Here is a 21,729-nt window from a genome sequence, read left to right on the forward strand (position 1 = left end):
GGTACAATTTCAATTTTTCTAAATTTGCTGATATTGTCTATGTGGCACAACATATGGTCAATTCTTGAGAATGTTCCATGTACACTAGAGAAAAATGTATACTCTGTCGCTTTGGGATGAAGTGTCCTATAGATGTCTATCATATCCAGGTGTTCTAGTATTTTGTTTAAGGCCACTATATCTTGATTGATTCTCTGTTTGGATGACCGATCTAGAGCTGTCAGTGGTGTACTGAGGTCTCCAAGTATGATTGTATTTTTGTTAGTTTTTGTTTTAAGGTCAATAAGTAGCTGTCTTATATATTTTGGTGCTCCTTGGTTTGGTGCATATATATTAAGGATTGTTATGTCTTCTTGATTCAACTTCCCCTTAATCATTATGAAGTGACCATTTTTGTCTCTGAGTACTTTTTCTGTCTTGTAGTCAGCATTATTAGATATGAGTATTGCTACACCTGCTTTTTTTTGGGTGTTGTTTGCTTGGAGTATTGTTTTCCAGCCTTTCACTTTGAATTTGTTTTTATCCTTGTTGCTTAGATGTGTTTCTTGTAGGCAGCATATAGTTGGATTTTCTTTTTTAATCCATTCTGCTACTCTGTGTCTTTTTATTGGTAAGTTTAATCCATTTACATTTAGTGTAATTATTGACACTTGTGGGTTCCCTACTGCCATTTTGTAAATTGCTTTCTGTTAGTTTTGTATCTTGTTTGATTCTTCTCTTTTGTTTTTCTATCATTTGTTTTTGTTTGTTTGTGTTCCATACTTCTTTCCTCTGTTGCTACCTTTTTTAAGTCAAGTGTTTTTGTGGTGTTTTTTTCAAGGGTGGTTACCATTAAGTAATGAAAAGGGTACCTACCATATTCATTGTAGTACCCTATCTTATGAGTATTTCTGCACTTCATCGTCCTTTGCTACTGTTAATCTCCATCCTCTCCCCCCTTTTTTTTCCTTTGTTGTCACAGTTTAAGTTTGGTTTTATTGTGTTCTTGGTGGAGCTGTTACTTGTGGTTTTGTTTTCTTTTGTTCTTTGAATCTGGTTGGAAAACCCCCTTTAGTATTTCCTGGCGTGGGGGCTTTCTGCTGATAAATTCTCTCATCTTTTCTGTATTTGTGAATGTTTTTATATCTCCTTCGTACTTGAAGGATAGCTTTGATGGGTATAGTATTCTTGGCTGGAAGTTCCTCTCTTTCAGGGCTTTAAATATTGGGGTCCACTCTCTTCTAGCTTGTAGAGTTTCTGCTGAGAAATCTGTTGATAATCTAATAGGCCTTCCTTTATATGTTGTACTCTTCTTTTCCCTGGCTGCCTTGAGAATTTTTTCTTTGTCATTGGTTTGTGTCATCTTTATTATGATGTGCCTTGGAGTGGGTTTGTTGGGGTTAAGAAAACTCGGTGTTCTGTTTGCTTCTTGAATTTGAGGCTTTAGTTCTTTCCACAGGCTTGGGAAGTTCTCGTCTATTATTTGTTTTAGTATATTCTCCATTCCATTTTCTTTCTCTTCTCCCTCTGATATACCTATTATTCTTATGTTATTCTTTCTGATGGAGTCAGACAATTCCTGTAGGGCTTTCTCGTTTTTTATTATTTTTGAGTCTCTTTCTTCTTCTCTCTGTTGTGCCTCAAGTTGTTTGTCTTCTATTTCACTAATCCTATCTTCTATCTGGGCTGTTCTGTTAGCTAAGCTTGTTACCTCGTTTTTCAGCTCGTGAATTGAGTTTTTCATTTCTGTTTGATTTGTTTTTATAGTTTCAATTTCCTTGGTAATATATTCTTTGTGTTCATTGAGTTGTTTTCTGATCTCCCTAAATTGCCTTTCTGTGTTTTCTTGTATATCTCTGAGTATTTTTAAGATTTCTATTTTAAATTCTCTGTCATTTAGCTCCAAGGCTTCCAATATGTTAAGTCTTTTCTCCATAGATTTTTCCACATCTATTTGTGTTACCTCTCTTTCTTTTGTATCCATAATATTCGATTTCCTCTTTCTTATTGGCATCTGAGGGTGGTCTTGTTGATAGCAATAATTAGAATTAATAAAGAGTAAAAAGTAAAAAAAAAAAAAAAAAAAAAAAGGTAAAACACCCCACAAAAAATAATAGTAATAATTTATTATTTCCCCCTTTTTTCTTTCTTCTCTTTCCCTCCTCTCCCCTCCTCACGGAAATATCGTGATGACCTGTGAATTATATTATGCTAAATGGAACAAAAACTGCCTATAATGGAGGGCCTGATTTGGGGTGAAGAGTTCAAGGGGCAAAAAAAGGGAGTAGGGACCTACTAAATGCAAAAAAAAAAAAAAAAAAAAATAGAAGAAAATCTTAGACAAGCATAAGATGATTTGCTTGTAAATGATGGTCGACTAAGAGATATAATGAGAGGGATAAGAGGGAACCAGAAAAAAGGAGAAAAAAAAAAGAATAATAAAGAAGAAAAAAATAAAAATAATAAGTAAAAATCTGTTGTATTAAGTGGAGCGAAGACTAAATACAGTGGAGACCTTGGGTTGGGAGCAATGCTAGTGAGTTAAAAAGCAACGTAAAAAGTACCCAAAATGCCACAAAAATAAACAAACAAACAAAAAAAACCAAAAACAAAAGCGAAAAAGAAAAAGAAAACCAAAAAAAAACTTGAGTCCCAAATTAAATAATTTGTTCGTGATTGAGGATTAAATGGGAGGAAAAGTAAAACGAGAAAAGAAAAAACGAATAGAAAGGAAAAAATAAGAAAAAGAGAAAAACGAAGGAAGAAAAAAAAAGGAAGAGAAAAAAACAAAATAAAGCAAAACAAAAAAAATACAAAAGAGGAGAGAGTGAGAGTTAAGTGTTTTGGAGTATAACCTTAAAGGAGGGTGAGGATGAAGAAAAGAAATAAAATGTAACACTCATGGGTAGTGTAGTTCAAGAAAAGGGAAGCATAAGATGGGCAGAGAATAAAAGGACCGAGGTGAAGGAAATAGAAATAATAATAATGAAGGCAATAAGATAGAAGAAACAAACAACAACAACAAAAAAAATTAGTGGAACAAGTTGTAAAGTCTGTGGATTTTTCTTGATTTTGAGAGGTTAACTTCTTCCTTTTTCTTTTCTCTCCCTCTTCCTGGTCGGTGATTCTGTACCCCAGGCTCTGCCCCTGTGTCACACTTAGGTAGGGATTTGCAGTTGATGGGATTCTATGGCAATGTCATATAATTGGCTTTAGTCTTGCTGGTAGTCAAGGCTTGTTGGCGTTTGCAGGGTCCAACGATGAGAGAGTTTGCTTTCCTGGAGTCTCTCTCCTAGTCCCCCCTTCCTGAATTAGCAGCCTGGTGATCCAGCTATAAGGCTGCTACTGCTTCTGCCTGGGGAGTAAGAGGCTCAAAGAGCTAGGAAATCCCCACTCTGTCCCCACTCAGCGCAAGGCTTTGGGAAAGGCTCTGGCAGTCAGAGCCTCCAGTGTAATTAGGCGGGGGTGGGAGTTAATTGTTGTCAGGGTGACTGTTCAGCGCCTAGCATTCAGTTGGACCACTCAACCCAGGCTTTCCACACTTTGTAGCCTGTTTTGGCTGGGAAGAAGAGGCACTAGTCTCTGCTTGTGACTAGTGTAGTATAGATCTTATTATCTGCCAAGTCCCTCTTGTTAGCGTTTATCCCTGAATATGGAGGCTCTATCAATCAGAAGTTGCCCCTGCCCCTTTAGCGAGAGGCACTAAAAAATATCACGCCTCTTGTCTTGGATCGCTGAACTGAGAGAGATCTTATCAATTAGAGCCCCGTGGGTGCGCAGATTTCATGGGTTAAGCTAATTTCAGTGATTGGGTCCGCAGCTGTGCTCCTGAAGGTATTTCAGGCTGCCCGCGCGCCCCTCCCCCAACGCTTGATTGTTAGCTTCAATGGCGGGGTAGGTGCCCCGCCCACAGAGAGAATCTCCGAAGTAGGGGAGACCGCCCTGGCGCCTCTCCCGCTCGCCTCGCCGCTGGCGGCTGGGGCGCACCGGGTGCAGGATAATGGGGCACCCTGGGTGTGCGGGCCAGTAGGGCGCTCTGGGCGTGTGGGATGCCCAGGGCACGCGCGCGCGCGCGCGAATGGGGTGCTCCGGGCACCGGTGGCTGGGGACTCTCACTCGCAGTGCGCGGGCCACTGGGAATGTTAGCGGTACTCGCTCTGCGACCGGACCGCGGCACCAGGCGCACGCCAGCGGCTGCTCGCAGCGCTTAGGCTGCCACTCCCTGAGTGTAGGCCGACTCACCACAGGCGCACTCCCTCCGCGGCTTGAATGAACGTCCCTGCGGTAGTTAGCTTCCTCCATACCCTCGTCTCTCAGATTCAAGTGATAACAGTCCTTTCGCTTTCAGTTTGTGGAACTCCGGAATTCTCCGAGGATAAATTTTTCTGTTTCTAGTTGATAAATTTGTTGTGATTTTGGGGAGATCTGTCGGACGCGCTGCTCATGGCGCCGTTTCCATGACGTCACTCCAAAAAGAGTTCTTTAAAATGTGAAATCAGAAGTAAAATATTCTATGATGTATTAAGGAACTACAGTATAGTATAAGTTGAACAAAATGAAAGAGAAAATAAAAGAAAAATAATAGCATTAGTGACACAACTCTGAATATACTAAAAACCACCAAATTATACAGTTTAAAAGGTTGAGGTTTATGGATTATAAATTTTATTTCAATAAAGCTGCTATTTAAAAAATAAAGAATTAGCAGATGAGCCTGACTGGTGGTGGTGCAGTGGATAGAGTATTGGCCTGGAATGCTGAGAACCCAGGCTTGAAACCCGTGTTGCTGGCTTGAGCGTGATCATCAACATGATCCCTTGGTCGCTGGTTTGAGCCCAAAGGTTGCTGGCTTGAAGCCCAAGGTCACTGGATTGAGCCCAAGATCGCTGGTTTGAGTAAGGGGTCACTGGGTTGGCTGGAGCCCCCCCTACACCCCCATCAAAGCACAAGGCACATATGAGAAGCAGTCAGTGAACTAAAGTGATGCAACTACGAGGTGATGCTTCTTATTTCTCTCCCTTCCTGTCTCTCTCTCTCTTAAAAAAAAAAAAAAAAAAAAGCCTGACCTGTGGTGGCGCAGTGGGATAAAGTGTCGACCTGGAACACTGAGGTCGCCGGTTTGAAACCTTGGGCTTGCCTGGTCAAGGCACATATGGGAGTTGATGCTTCCTGCTCCTCCCCCTTCTCTCTCTCTCTGTCTCTCTCTCTCACTCCTCTCTCTCTAAAAAATCAATAAATAAAAAATATTAAAAAAAAAAACATTAAAAAAAAAAGATAGTCCTGGCATTCTAACATCTTGAAAAATAGTAGTTTTAGACATTATAAACAGAAAAGAAATTATTAAACACAAATAGAAATTTTTCTAAAATTAAAAGTGTTTATGGGTGTATATACTGAAAAACCCCCACCAATTGCCATCACAATGAATAAAGAAAGACCCACACCAAGGCACAACATTATATAAATAAAAAATCCTCAGGACAAAGAAATCCTTCGATCTTCCAGAGGAAAAAAAATGTTGATTGCAAATAACCAATCAAGAACATGAATGACATTGAACTTCTAAAGGGCAATTTCAGAAGCTAGAATGTGGTAAAAAAATGCATTTAAAATTCTAAAGAGAACTAATTTTGCAGAAGCCAGATGGGTCCCCACCCAAAATTTGGTTCAGATTTCCAGACTGCTGTCTGGAACGGTAAGGTTTGTTATTCATATAATGAGGCTTTCTGGAGAAGAGGGCATCTCCCAAGCAAAACTGAAAATGGCTTGAGAGAACTGGGAAAGGAGATTGGGTTGGGATTTTTATATGGTTAGAGGATGGGCCCAGAATGAGTTTTCCTGTGCGTGGTTATAACTTGCTGCCACTGTCAAAAGATGGAGTGCCAGAGCTTTCTTGTCTTCCCGAGAAGTGGGGCAGAAGAGGAAGAGGGGGAAGTGAGGTTTGATCTGTCAAACAATGAAATCAGTCTTTTTAAATATATTAGTTTAGAATTCTCTTCCCAGCCAAACAGTCACTAAAGTGTGAAGGTAGTATAAAGAAATTTTTAGAAAGGTCTTTTATGCACCTTTCCTCAGGAAATGTAGATACTCCAACAAAATCAGAGAATAAATCAACAAAGAAATCACGGATCTAGGAATCAAAGGCTTTCATGCAGGAAATAAGTGAAAGAATTTTTTGGGATAATGGTAAAAGGAAATCGAAAGAAGGCACCTGTACAGCATGTCTAGAAGACAGTCTATATTTGAGCAAGTATATTGTGATCTCCGATTACAATACTTTTATTTATTTATTTTCATTGATTTTAGTGAGAGAGGAAAGGGGGGGAGAGAGGGAGGAGAACATCGATCTATTTCTGTATGTGTCCTGATCAGGGATCAAACTGGCAGCCTGAAGAAGGAGGAGGAGAAGGAGGAAGAAGGAAGGAAGGAAGGAAGGAAGAAGGGAAGGAGGGAGAAAGGAAGGAAAGGAGGGAAGGAAGGAAGGAGATTGGGAAAGGAGAAAGGGAGGGAGAAAGAAAGGAAAGGAAAGAAAATAAAGAGGAACTGGTAGGTAAAGTAATTTAAAAATTAGCTAATCCAAGAAAAAATTTTATAGCAAAAACATGATGAATACAGCTCATAGTTCATGGCTCAGCTCTAAATATATTTGAGCAGTCATAATAATATAATTGTTGAATACATTTAATTTAGAAATATAAAGGTATCAAAAGAAACAGTTAATAGAGTTAAAAGTAGTTGTCTATAGAGAATTATGATGGAGGTATGAAACAAGAGATTATAATTTTTGTTATAAGCATTGCAGAACTATATGACTTTTTAAAACTGTATAGTATAATTTATTTAAATGTAATTTTATTCAGGATGACTCTATAATTTAGTTGTAATTCCAGTTTCGTCCTGGAAGGAGGTGAGTGTAACATCTACCTACTCCACCACCATTTTGGATTCCCGTAGTATAAATGTAATTTAAATGCATTTACATTTCTAATTTGTGACACCAGAAACAACCTCCAACTGATATAGTCATGAACATTTATTTATTGTTTTCTCTACCCAACAACCCAGATGGTAAGTACAGGACTTTTCCTACCTGGGTTGAGTGCTGGGGTTTGATGGAAGGGATAGCTCTCCTGTGAGTGGTATTCATGGAATTTTGAGAGATGGTAGGCAAAAGAGATGTAACAACATGTGGGTGGAAAAGATGAAGACAGAGAAGAGTAGAAAGTAGCAAGGACAGGGACAAGACACTGGGAGTAGAGAAAACAAAAGATACTCAGAGGAATAACCTTACCTCTGACATGTGAGTAGGTGAAGAAGGATGGTAGATTGGGTCAATCAATTTAAGTGTTGCAGTGGTAGCAGGAGGAAGTGGTCAGGTAGGAAATAATTGTCAGCTTTAAGGAGGGGGTTTGAGTGAAAGAGAAAGGTGTGATGAGTTCAAAGTAGGAAGGACAAAGTTGTTCTCTCAGGTAGGCAGTGGATGAGCAGAGATAGGTATAAGTCAGCTCCAGAATGGAGAATAATAGATTTTCAGAGCCATGTTCCCCTTTCATCCCTTAAGCTCCAACCTGCCAGTTTCTGTTAGTGTTAACTTTTATTTTCTCATGTTAGAAGTGTTTAATAAATGCTGACTGATTATGGCAGATTTTCTCTTTTCTAACCTGTCTGGTTGTTAACTTTTAATACTAAATTCTATCACAATAATTTATTGGAAAATTATTCTAGTCCACTCTCACAAGGATGACTTTAAGAACTCTGAGTCTGAGGTTCTGTGTTAAAATATTTTACTTATTTTCTTATTGAGATATTTTTTTCTTATAATTGAGTTTTCAGAGTTCTTTATATTCTGGATTCCATTCCAATTGCAAATGTTTTCTCTTAATCTGTTGCTTGCCTTTTCATCTTAACAGCCTTTTTGGAAGATATTTTTTTTAATTTGATGAAGTCCAGTTTATCATTGCTATGGTTTTATGACTCATCATTTTAATGTTACAGCAAAGAAATCTACCCCAGTATCATGAAGATTTTCTCCTCTGTTTTTTTTCTGGAAGTTTTATAATTTTAGGACTTATATTTAGGTCTGTGATCCATTAAAAGTTAATTTTTTTATATGTTGAAGGTATGAGTGCAAGTCTTTTGTCTTTTTGTATATGGATATTCAGTTGTTACAGCATAACTTTTTTTTTTAAAGAATAGCCTTTCTCTGCTGAATTTCTTTTGCATCTTAGTACAGAATCAGTTGCTCATATATGTATGAGTCTATTCTATACCCTGTATACAGTTTTTTTTACATTTATTTGTCTATGTTTAGGCTCATTGCTTTTTATTTTTTTATAAATATGTAATCATTTAAAATTTATTTTTCTCTTTTTAAAAGAAATTATTTATTTTTATTAATTTATTTTTTTAAATCACTTTTGGCCCTGGCTGGTGGCTCAGTGGATAGAGTGTCAGTCTGGTGTATGGACATCCCAGGTTCAATTCCCAGTCGGGACATAAGTGACCAGCTACTTCTCTCTCCCGCACTCTCCCCCTTCTCTCCTTTTTTCCCTCTCACAGTAAGTGGCTCAATTGGTTACAGTCTGGCCCCTGGGTGCTGAGGATGGCTCAGTTGGTCTGAGTGCATCAGCCTCAAGTGCTAAAAATAGCTCGGTACTAGAGCATTGGCTCAGACAGGGTTGCCAGGTAGATCCCGGTTGGGGTGCATGCAGGAGTTTGTCTCACTATCTGCCCTTCTCTCACTTAAAAAAAATAAAAGAAAATCACTTTTTATTTTCAATTATAGTTCACATACATTATTATATTACTTTCAGGTATACACCTCAGTGATTAGGCATTAGATAACTAACTAAATGATTATCCTGATAAATCTCACACCCATCTGACACCATACATAGTTATTAGAATATTATTTACTATATTCTCTGTGCTGTACTTTACATCCCCATGACTATTCTGTAAAAACCAATTTGTACTTCATAAACCCTTCACTTTTTTCACCCATTTCTCTAACCCCCCATCCTATCTGGAAAACTTCAAAACATTCTATCTATGAGTCTGTTTCTGTTCTGCTTGTTCACTTATTTTGTTTTTTAGATTCAATTGTTGATAGGTATGTAGCTATTGCCATTTTATTGTTCATATTTTTTATCTTTTTTTTTTTTTTTTTTGCCAGACAGAGAGAGAAGCATCAACTCGTAGTTGGGGCACTTTGGTTATTCATTGATTGCTTTCTCATACATACCTTGCGTGGGGGGGGGGGGATAGCTGAGCTAGTGACCCCTTGCTCAAGCCAGTGACCATGGGGTCATGTCTGTGATCCCACACTCAAGCTGGCAACCCTGCACTCAAGCCGGTGAGCCCATGCTCAAGTCGATGAGCTTGTGCTCAAGCCAGTGACCTCGGGGTTTCAAACCTGGGTCTTCAGCACCCCAGGTCAACACTCTAGCCATGGAGCCACCACCTGGTCAGGCTCTTTTTTTTATTATTATTATTTAATATAAGACTGCTTTGGTTGTTTTTTTGTTTGTTTGTTTGTTTTTAAATAATTTTATTTATTTATTTTTAACTGGCGACATCAATAAATCAGGATACATATATTCAAAGATAACAAGTCCAGGTTATCTTGTCATTCAATTATGTTGCATACCCATCACCCAAAGTCAGATTGTCCTCTGTCACCTTCTATCTTGTTTTCTTTGTGCCCCTTCTTCTCCCCCTTTCCCTCTCCCTTTCCCCCTCCCCCTCCCCCTCCCCCCCCCCCCGTAATCACCACACTCTTATCAATGTCTCTTAGTTTCACTTTTATGTCCCACCTACGTATGGAATAATGCAGTTCCTGGTTTATTCTGATTTTCTTATTTCGCTTCGTATCATGTTATCAAGATCCCACCATTTTGCTGTAAATGATCCAATGTCATCATTTCTTATGGCTGAGTAGTATTCCATAGTGTATATGTGCCACATCTTCTTTATCCAGTCATCTATTGATGGGCTTTTTGGTTGTTTCCATGTCCTGGCCACTGTGAACAATGCTGCAATAAACATGGGGCTGCATGTGTCTTTACGTATCAATGTTTCTGAGTTTTGGGGGTATATACCCAGTAGAGGGATTGCTGGGTCATAAGGTAGTTCTATTTTCAGTTTTTTGAGGAACCACCATACTTTCTTCCATAATGGTTGTACTACTTTACATTCCCACCAACAGTGTATGAGGGTTCCTTTTTCTCCACAGCCTCTCTAACATTTGCTATTACCTGTCTTGTTAATAATAGCTAATCGAACAGGTGTGAGGTGGTATCTCATTGCAGTTTTGATTTGCATTTCTCTAATAGCTAAAGAAGATGAGCATCTTTTCATATATCTGTTGGCCATTTGTATTTCTTCCTGGGAGAAGTGTCTGTTCATATCCTCTTCCCATTTTTTTATTGGATTGTTTGTTTGTTTGTTGTTAAGTTTTATGAGTTCTTTGTATATTTTGGATATTAGGCCCTTATCTGAGCTGTTGTTTGAAAATATCATTTCCCATTTAGTTGGCTTTCTGTTTATTTTGTTATCAGTTTCTCTTGCTGAGCAAAAACTTCTTAGTCTGATGTAGTCCCATTCATTAATTTTTGCCTTCACTCCTCTTGCCTGTGGAAGACTGCTTTGGTTGTGATGAACTCCTTTAGCTTTTTCTTGTCTGGGAAGCTCTTTATCTGTACTTTGATTAAAAATAATACTTTTTCTGGGTAGAGTAATCTTGATTGTAGATATTTGCTTTTCATCGCTTTGAATATTTTTACCAATCCCTTCTGTCCTGTAAAGTTTCTGTTGAGAAATCAGCTTATAGTCTTATAGGAACTCCCTTGTAAGTAACTAACTGCTTTTTTCTTGATGCTTTTAAATTCTCTCTTTGTCTTTAACCTTTTGCATTTTAATTATGATGCAACTTGGTGTTGGCCTCTTTGGGTTCATTTTCTTTGGGATTCTGTGCTTCCTGGACTTCTATGTCTATTTCCTTTATCTGATTAGAGAATATTTCTGTCATTTTTTCAATTTCTAGCTCTCTTCTCCTTCTGACACCCCCATGTTACAGTGTTGGTATGGTTGAAGTTGGCCCAGAGGCTTCTTACACTATCTTCATTTTTATGGATTCTTTTTGTTGTTGTTGTTCTGATTGGGTGTTTTTTTGCTTCCTTATATTCCAGATTGCTGATTTGATTCTTGGCTACATCTACTCTATTGTTGATTCCCTGTGAATTATTCTTCATTTCAGATAGTGCATCCTTCGTTTCTGACTGGTCCTTTTTTATGCTGTTGAGTTTCTCACTAAGTTCATTGGACATCCTTATAAGCAGTATTTTGAACTCTGTATCTAGTAGATTGCTACTCTCCATTTTGTTGGTATTTTTCTGGAGTTTTGTCCTGTTCTTCCATTTGGGACATGCTTCTTTGTCTCCTCCTTTTGGCAGCCTCCCCGTATTTGTTTCTATGTATTAGGTTGAGCTATTATGTCTCCCAGGCTTGGTAGAGTGGCCTAATGTAGTAGGTGTTTTGTAGGGTCCAGTGGCACAGACTCCCCATTCACCCCAGCTGGACACCTTAGGTGTGCCACTTTGTGTGTGCTGTTACACCTTCCTCTTGTAGTTGGTCTTTGATTGCTGTTGACACATCAATGGGAAGGATTTATCCCCAGGCCGATCAGCTGCAAGGACTCGCTGTAACCACTGACCACCAACCTCCAACCACTGTGGAAGATTAGCTGTGCAGGAGCCCACTGCACAGAGCAAGACTTACTCTAGTAGAGCTCTGGTGCCTGCTAAGTCTGCTTCTTAAGTATGTTGCTTGTGGAGTTGGGTGAGTGGTGGTGCTTTGACCTGGTCTGACGCTGTCTACTGGGTTCACTGGCCTGCTAGGAAGTGAAGGCCAGTGTTAGCCACTGCCTCTGTTTTGCCTGAGGCCACCTAGCATGAACTACAAAGTGATATACAGATGGCTGTTACTTGTGTTGGGCTTAGACGTGCCCGCATGAGGTCAAGCTGTGAACCAAGGCTAGCTGCTGCTAGTGCTGGGCCTGGAGCCACTTAGCGAGGAGTACAGGGCTCACTGAAGCCAGATGCTGCTTGTTTGAGAAGTTTTAGGGAAATCTGAAGCTTGAGCCAAAACAGGCCATTTGTATGAGAAATCCACTGTAAAACAACTTGGGTAGACCCAAAAGTTGGGTGGGGCGAGGCCTCAGTGAATCACTAGTGTAGGGCAAATAGTGTGAGCCAGGTTGATGGAGTCAAATATGGCCTCTGCCTGCCAGCTCTATGGTAAGAGGGCTCAGAAAAAGAACAATGGGCTCTGCCAGTTCTTCTGTCTGAGAGAAAGCTGCCTTCCCAGGTCTCACCATGATGCTGGACAATTCCATTTCTTCTGGTATGTCCCTTGTGCATTTCAAGGTGCTGTCCACGTGCTGGAGCTTAGAGGGAGTGATTTCAAGTAAGTCCATGTACAGGCTCTTTAAGAGGAACTGCTTGGGACTCCAGCAGCCTCTGTCACCCTCAGCCTCAATCCCCATTGATTTTTATAGTCAAAAGTTATTGGGGACTTCTCTTCCCAGCACTGGAACTCTGGGATGGGGAATCCTCCCTCCTCAGGGGGCTCCAGCAGCCAAGATATCCCTCCCAATTTTTATCCACCACAGGTGGGTGTGGGACCAGTCCATTCTGCAACTCCAACCCTCCTACTAATCTCAGTGTGACTTCTTTAATTCCCTACTTGTAGAAATTCTATTCAGTCTGATTTCATATGGTTCTGAATGATGATTGTTCTGTAGTTTACCTGTAATTTTGATGTGGTTGTATAGGAGGAGTCAAGCACCATGTTTACTTATGCCAACATCTTGGCTGGAAATGTAGGCTCATTTCTTTCTTTCTTTTTTTTTTTTTTTTGAGAATATTTTTTAAGATTATATTTATTGAGTTTTAGAGGGGAGGATCAGGAAGTATCAACTCATAGTTGCTTCTTATATTGCCTTGACTGAGCAAGCCCAGTGTTTCAAACCAGTGACCTCAGCATTCCAGGTCGATGCTTTATCCATTGCACCACCAGGTCAGGCTAGGCTCATTGTATTTTAAATAGAATAACTAGAATCAATCACCCTTTCTTCTCTTCAACTAGTTAGGGGCTTACTTATATATAAAACTTGAATTTTAGTGTCAAGAACCATAACTGAACCAAAGATGGGAAGGAATAAGTCATTAAACTTTGAAAAATAATGGAAAAGGATTATAATGCATTTTCTCTACATCAAAAACAATTATTTTCTAAGATGAAATTAAAATTGTTTACCAATAGTATGTTATTTCAGTTGTATGTGGAAGTAATCTTACATTCTGAACATACAACTGCATGTACATTTCTACAAATTTGAATTTTTAAGATTTTGAATTTGTTTACTAAAACATTTTGCTCTTTTTGCTTGTTTGTTTATTCTACAGGACTAAGTTCGCAGCATGATATGTCTAGTTCTCTTCAGAGCTATTCAATCACAGACTCTTATACAGAATTCAAGAATTTTGGAGAGAATTCAAGCAGCTTCCCATCACCTGAACTCTTCAGAGAACCAGATCTTTTAGGTGAGAATAACATTTCAATCTTAAGTTGTTCCATTACAGAAATTGTTCCTTTGTCCACAAATCCTCCACTGAATAATGATCTTTTTGAGAAGGCATACTTGTCTTCTTCACCAAAGCCTCCTTTGCACACTTTGGCTTTGGAGTTAGCAATGTGACTTGCTTTGGCAATAGGACATTAGTGGATAAAACATATGCAAACCTTTGAAATCTGCTTAAATGGTCAGCCTTGTCCTTTAAACTTTTCCCATCATGGGAAGAATATATCTTATTTTAATTTGTTCTGCTTCTGCTGTGAGACCCCAGAGTGACAGGTACAGAGCAGAACAGCACAGGCAACCTGCAGAGTGCAAAGGGCTGTGTAGTTGATAAGCAGATCTATAATCTGAAGCAGAGCTATCTGAGCCAACATGGGGATAATAAATAAAGGCTTTCATTTTATGCCACTGAGATTTTGGATTTGTTTGTTTGTTTTATCTTGTTTTGGTGAGGAGGGGAGATAGTGAGGCAGACTCCTACATGCACCCTGACTGAGATCCACCCAGCAACCCCCATCTGGGGTCAATGCTTGGGTACTGAACTATTTTTAGTGCCTGAGGCTGGCACGCCCAGACCAACCAAGATATCGTCAGTGCCTGGGCCCACATATAATTTCAAGCCACTGGCTATGGGAGGGAAGAGGGAGAGATTGGGAAGAGGAGAAGATTGTTGCTTCTCCTGTGTGTCCTGACTGGTAATTGAACCTGGGACATCCATATGCTAGACTGATGCTTTGTCCACTGAGCCACTGGCCAGGGCCTTGGGGTTATTTATTATATATAAAAAGCCACCTTCTTCAGATATTGCATTGAACAAAGAAGAGGGAGAATTTAAATGTAACTATATTCTAAACTGTAGAATCTGCTCACCCAGTGTCTATTTCCATTCTAACCCAACAGCTCATTTTTCTGCCCAGTTTCCAGAATACTAGCACCCAGGCAAAAGAATAGAGACAATTCCTTGAGAAATCTGAGCAACTCTATAGAAAATATCTAAAGAAAATGACCTCAGTAGTCCTTTGATGAAACTGACAAGAACACCCTACAGTGAAGCCAACTGCATGGCAAGCCACAAATAGGTCATAGAGATTCCACTTAGCCTTTTAGGATCCCCTCTTAAATATGAGCAGTGACCAAGGATCACTGGGCTGCTGAGGAAAGCCTCTAGCATAAAACATAGAGATGAAAACAAAACAAAATATGAGAAAACACGTCAGAAAGGTATTGGCATAAAAAGCCCTGGACCTTCCTTCCCTCAGGGACAACACCAATTCAACAGCAATACATGGACTAATTTCATTTGTGAGAAATCTAGAAACTAGTTTAGGAGCTTCTGAACCCCAGAAGAGCATGAAAGCAGTCACATCAAAGCCAGAAGGAAAATTTAAGAAACCCTCTCATCAGAAACCCTACCTCCAGCATGGTGCCATACAATTGACAGGAAATCCCCAGTTTCCAGCTTCTCCTTGAGGATGGAAGGAAAGGACTGACCTATGCATCAAACATTCTAAATTTTCTGGGAGCAACTCAAAGGATTAGATACTGTCTTACCTTGTTCAGAGTGCTGCTGGGACCTGACATACTCTAGAAACTGATGGCTGATGAGAACAAAGATAAAAGTTTGGTCTAGCAATCAAGTATTCACTAGATTCCAGCTCTTTTCTGGGAAAGAAATTGAGTTGGGGGCTGCCCATGGAAGTGGCTTCTATCTCATCTATCTCAGAGCACTAATGTGAACTAGTATATTCTAGACACCTGGTGGCTACTAGGAACAAAGATAGTGGTTTTGACTAGGAAGAAGATTTGAGAGGAACCCAGAATTTCTGGTTGGGCTGATTAGTGAGAGTCTTCTGTTTGAGGCTAGTCATGAAGACTATGAGAGGTGGCTGTTTTTTCTAATGTGCAGATATCAATGCAAAAATCAAAGAAAAAGAAGAAACAAGGAAACATAGTCCAAAGAAAGAAATCCAGAAACTCATCATGGTTAAATGGAGATATATAACTTATTTGACAGAGAATTCAAAATAATCATCATAAAGATGTTCAATGAGCTTGGGAAAGCAATGCATGAAAAATGAGAATTTCAAAAAAAGTATATAAAACTTTTAAAAGAACCACACAAAAATCTTAGAGCTAAGGACTATAATAAATGAACTGAAAAATCCAATAAAGGTATTCAACAGCAGACTAGATCAAATAGAAGAAAGAATTGGCAAACTCAAAGTAAAGAAAGCCTACAAGACTTATGGGGCACAAACAGATCAAAATATTTTTCCAGAGGGAGAAGAGAAAGAGAATGAGAGACACAGAGAGAAGACAGAAACAATGGCTAAAAACATCCCAAATCTGGGGAAGGAAATGTATATTCAGTTCTAAGAAGCCCAAAAAACCTCAAATAAGAAACACAAAGAAATTTACACCAGGATACGTAATCGAATTGACAAAAGTCAAAGAGAATTTTGAAAGCAATAGAAAAGTTATTTGATATGTACATGGGAACCCCACAAGACTATTAATAAATTTCTCAGCAGAAATCTTGCAGAAGGTATATATTGTGTATCACTGAAATAATATAGTCAAAGTGCAGAAAGAAAAACTCTCAACCAAGAATACTATAACCAGCAAAACTATCCTTTATAAAAATGAAGTGATAAGGACCCTTTCAGACAAACAAAAGTTAAAGGAGTTAATTTTGTTATTTCTTAACATGCCTCATAAGTCAAAACAAAAGGCTCTGAACAGCAATATAAAAGCATATGAAGCCTGAACAGGCAATGGTGCAGTGGATGGAGTGTTGGTTGGCCTGAGACACTGAGGACCCAAGTTTGACACCCCAAGATCACCAGATTGAGCGTGGGCTCATCCAGCTTGAGCATGAGGTCACTGGCTTGAGCATAGGATCATAGACATGAGCCCATGGTCTCTGGCTTGAGCCCAATGTCACTGGCTTGGCTGGAGCCCCCCAGTTAAGACACATGAGAGCAATCAATGAACAACAAAGTTGCTGCAACTATGAGTCGATGCTTCTCATCTTCTGTCTTCCTTTTTCTCCTTTCCTCTCTCTTGCTTGCTAAAAAAGAAAAAAAGAACTATATTTATTTTTTTTTTGTATTTTTCTGAAGTTGGAAACAGTGAGGCAGTCAGACAGACTCCCACATGCGCCCGACCGGGATCCACCCAGCATGCCCACCAGGGGGCGATGCTCTGCCCATCTGGGGCATTGCTCTGTTGTGACCAGAGCCACTCTAGCACCTGAGGCAGAGGCCATGGAGCCATCCTCAGCGCCTGGGCCAACTTTGCTCCAATGGAGCCTCGGCTGCAGGAGAGGAAGAGAGAGACAGAGAGGAAGGAGAGGGGGAGGGGTGGAGAAGCAGATGGGCGCTTCTCCTGTGTGCCCTGGCCAGAAATTGAACCCAGGACTCCTGTACGCCAGGCCGACGCTCTACCACTGAGCCAATTGGCCAGGGCCAAAAAAAAAACTATAAAAGCACAAAACTTCCCAGTAAATGTGTAGACAAATACCGAATACTTAATACTGTAACAGTGGTATATAAATCACTTTCAATTCTAGTATAAAAATTAAGAGTACTGTATTTAAAATAACTATAAGCCCTGGCCATATCTCACTTGGTTTGAGCATCATCCCCATATGCCAAAGTTGTGGGTTTGATTCCTGGTCAGGGCACACATAAGAATCAACTAACGAATGCATATATAGGTGGAGTTAGAAGGTAGATGTTTCTCTCTGTCTCTCCCTCTCCTTTCCCCTCTAAAGTCAATAAATAAATAAATTTAAAAGAATAAAATAACTATAAATATATATTAATGGATACACAATAAAGGATGTAAATTGTAGCACCAATAACTGTTAAAAAAATAAGAGTGTATTTGATGGGAGAAATAAAAAGGTAGAGTTTTTGAATAGGATTAAAGTTTTTATTAAAGTTTAAAATAGACTGTTAAAACTTTTTTTATATATAAGTCCCATGGTAATCACAAAGATAATACTTATAGAAGATACACACAAGAAAAATAGGAAGACACCAAAGCATATTAATATAAAAATTAATAAAAATAGAAAGGACATGGCAAGAGAGGAAAAAAGGGGGAAAAGGACTACAAAAACAGAAAACGATTAACAAGGTCTGACCTGTGGTGGCGCAGTGGATAAAGCATCTTCCTGGATCGCTGAGGTCGCTGGTTTGAAACCCTGCACTTGTCTGGTCAAGGCACATATGGAAGTTGATGCTTCCTGCTCCTCCCCCCCATTCTCTCTCTCTCTCTCTCTCTCTCTCTCTCTGTCTTCCTCTCTCTCTCTCTCTCTCTCTCTCTCTCTCCCCCCCCTCTCTAAAATGAATAAATAAAAAAAATGTTTAAAATGAAAAAGAAAACGATTAAAAAAATGCTAGTAATAAGTCCTTTGCTATCAATAATTGCTTTAAATGTAAGTGGATTAAACTCCCCAATCAAAATTCCATGGCTGAGAGGATTTTAAAAGACTGACTTGTCCAACTGACTCAGTGGATAGAGAGTCAGCCCCATGTGCAGATGTCCTGGGTTTGATCTGTGGTCAGTGCCCACATGAGAAGCCACCATCTGTTCTCCTTCCTTTCCCCATTTTCTCTCTCTTTTCCTCTTGCAGTCAGTGGCTCAATTGTTCTAGCATCAGCCCCAGGCACTGAGGATAGCTTGGCTGGTCTGAGCATTGGCCTCAGGGACTGAAGATAGCTCAGTTAATTTGAGCATTAGCCTCAGACGGGGGTTGCTGGGTGGATCCCGGTCAGGGCACATGTGGTAGTCTGTCTCACTATTTCCCCACCTCTCACTTAAAAAGAAATTATTAAAAATAAATAAATAACAGACTCACTTTAGATTTAAGGACACACATGCTGCAAGTGAAGGGGTAGAAGACATTCCATACAAATAGTAACCAAAAGAGAGCAGGAATGGCTTTACTTATATCAGATAAAATAGACATTGAGTCAAGAACTATCACAAAAGACAAAAAAAGACATTATACAATGATAAAAGAGTCAATTTGCCAGGAACAATTATAAATAATTATGTGCCCAACATTGGAGTATCTAGCAGATAAAGCAAACACTGATACAACTGAAGGCATAAACAAGCAGCAATACAGTAATAGGGGAATTCAGTACTCCCACTTTCAATAATGGATAGTGTTGGAGGAAAGCCAAAGCACTGAGTTTCAGTTCCCATCCTGAGGAAGTGAAGGTTGAGACCAAGCATACATGACTGAAAGCAGTTGCATCCAGGGAAGGCCCAAGGACGTGGATGCTTGGCCCTGCTGGAGCTTTCTGCAGATCAGGAATCAGACAGCAGATAATGTGGTGTTATGTTTCAGAAAAGGCAAGAGAAATCTAATCAGTTTTGCAAAACTAAATAATAAAATTATACACTGTATTCTGCTTGTTAGTTTCTTACATAAGATGACATGTTTCTGCTTAATAAATTTGATAGCTGATCTCTCTAAGGCACCTCAATCCTGGAGAGATTGGGGTCCTCCACTTGCAGTATTGTTACTGCCTCATTCTTTTGCGGCTCCTCTTCATGAAACCCTGAATATTAATAACAGAAAGAACAACTAGATAGAAAATCAACATAATGTGATTTCAAAATATATTCCAAATTACATTTTACAGTAATTATAATATTATAGTACTGGCATAAGGATAGAAATAGACCAGGAGAACAGAATAGAGAGCCCAGAAATAAATCCATGTGTATATAGACACCTGATTGACAAGTATGCCAAGCATACACAATGAGGAAAGAATAGTTTCTTGAACAAATTTTATTGGGAAACTGGATATCCACTTAAAAAAAATCAAATTGGACCTTTACCTTACCCCATAAACAAAAATCAACTTGAAATGGATTAAAGACTTTAAACTTAAGACCAGAATCTATAAAATTCCTAGAAGAAAATGGGACAGTTTGGATATGACACGGTAATCACAGGTAACAAAAGCAAAAATGGACCACTGTAAGTACATACATCTAAAAAGCTTTCTGCACAGCAAAAGAAGCAGTGAACAGAGTATAAAAGCAACCTATGGAGTGAGAGAAAATATTTGCAAACCTCATATATGATAAGGGATTAATATTCAAATCATATTAAGAAACTCCTACAACTCAGGAAAACAAAACACGTAACATGATTTTAAAAATGGGCAAAGGCCTGACTAGAATGCCGAGTGGATAGAGCATCAGACTGGGATGCAGAGGACTCAGGTTTGAAAACCTGAGGTTGCGGGCTTGAGTGCGGGCTCGTTTGGCTTGAGCAGGGGCCCACCAGCTTGAACGTGGTGTTGCTGGCTTAAGTATAGGATAATGGACATGGCCCCGTGGTCACTGGCTTGAGCCCAAGGTCACTGGCTTGAGCAAGGGGTCACTAACTCTGCTCTAGCCCCTCCGGGTTAAGGCACATATGAGAAAGCAGTCATGAACAAGAAAGGTGTCACAATGAAGAATTAATGCTTCTCATCTCTCTCCCTTCCTGTCTGTCCTTATCTGTCCCTCTGTCTCTGTCACAAAAAAAAGGGAGGGCAAAGGACTTGAATAGATCCTCCCCAAAGAAGACACAAATATGGGTACATGAAAACAGGTACATGAAAACACTTTCAACATCATTAACCAGGGAGATGCAAATCAAAATCACAATCGGGTAACACCTGTTAGAATGATTATTATTTTTAAAAAATGTGTTGGGGCCCTGGCCGGTTGGCTCAGTGGTAGAGCGTCGGCCTAGCTTGCGGAGGACCCGGGTTCGATTCCCGGCCAGGGCACACAGGAGAAGCGCCCATTTGCTTCTCCACCCCTCCGCCGCGCCTTCCTCTCTGTCTCTCTCTTCCCCTCCCGCAGCCAAGGCTCCATTGGAGCAAAGATGGCCCGGGCACTGGGGATGGCTCTGTGGCCTCTGCCCCAGGTGCTAGAGTGGCTCTGGTCGCAACATGGCGACGCCCAGGATGGGCAGAGCATCGCCCCCTGGTGGGCAGAGCGTCGCCCCATGGTGGGCGTGCCGGGTGGATCCCGGTCGGGCGCATGCGGGAGTCTGTCTGACTCTCTCTCCCTGTTTCCAGCTTCAGAAAAAAAAAAAAAAAAAAAAGATGTGTTGGGAAAGATGTGGAGAAATTGGAACCCTTATATACTTTTGATGGAAATGTAAAATTGTGCAACTATTATGGAAAACAGTATGGAGGTTACTTTAAAAACTGAAAATAGACCTACTATATGATATGGTAATCCTACTTTTGAGTATTTATTCACAATAGTTACAATCAAGATCTCATAGACATATTTTCATTCCCATGTTCACTGGAGCATTCTTCACAATAGCCAAGTATGGAAACAACTAAATGTGTATGGGTGGATGAATGGATAAAGCAAATATGGTGTATATATTCAATGGAATGTTAGCCTTAAAAAAGTAGGAAATACTGTTATATGGAACATGGATGAATTCTGAGGACATTATGCTAAGCCAGTCACAGAAAGATAAATATTGTATTATTCTGCTTGTATATGATATCTTTTTTTTTTTCCTGAAGTTGGAAACGGGGAGGCAGTCAGACAGACTCCTGCATGCGCCCGACCGGGACCCACCCAGCATGCCCACCAGAGGGCGATGCTCTGCCCATCTTGGGGCATCGCTCTGCCGCAATCAGAGCCATTCTAGTGCCTGAGGCGGAGGCCACAGAACCATCCTCAGTGCCCAGGCCAACTTTGCTCCAATGGATCCTTGGCTGCGGGAGGGGAAGAGAGAGACAGAGAGGAAGGAGAGGGGGAGGAGTGGAGAAGCAGATGGGCGCTTCTCCTGTGTGCTTTGGCCGGGAATCGAACCTGGGACTCCCACACGCCAGGCCGACGCTCTACCACTGAGCCAACGTGATAGATATGATATCTTAAGTAGTCACATTCATGGAAGTATAGAGTAGAATGTTGTTTGCAGGGCTTATGGAGAGGAGGATATGGGGAGTTGATATTCAACAGGTATAAAGTTTCAGTTATACAATATGGATAGGTTCTGAAGATCTGCTGTATAACATTGAGCCTATAGTTCATAATGCTCTATTATACACTTACAAGTT

At 40.0% G+C, this 21,729-nt stretch overlaps 1 protein-coding gene across 1 annotated transcript in view; it reads left to right on the forward strand.

Annotated features, from left to right (window-relative positions):
• The window catches only part of MEIKIN (meiotic kinetochore factor), a 134,549-nt gene that overhangs the window by 11,896 nt on the left and 100,924 nt on the right, over nucleotides 1-21,729 (forward strand). Inside the window, exon 5 of the mRNA XM_066341743.1 lies at nucleotides 13,446-13,583. Coding sequence (XP_066197840.1) covers nucleotides 13,446-13,583 — 138 coding nt within the window. The remainder of the gene's footprint in view (nucleotides 1-13,445; nucleotides 13,584-21,729) is intronic.

Source organism: Saccopteryx leptura, chromosome 6, assembly GCF_036850995.1.
Source record: "Saccopteryx leptura isolate mSacLep1 chromosome 6, mSacLep1_pri_phased_curated, whole genome shotgun sequence".
NCBI lineage: Eukaryota > Metazoa > Chordata > Mammalia > Chiroptera > Emballonuridae > Saccopteryx > Saccopteryx leptura.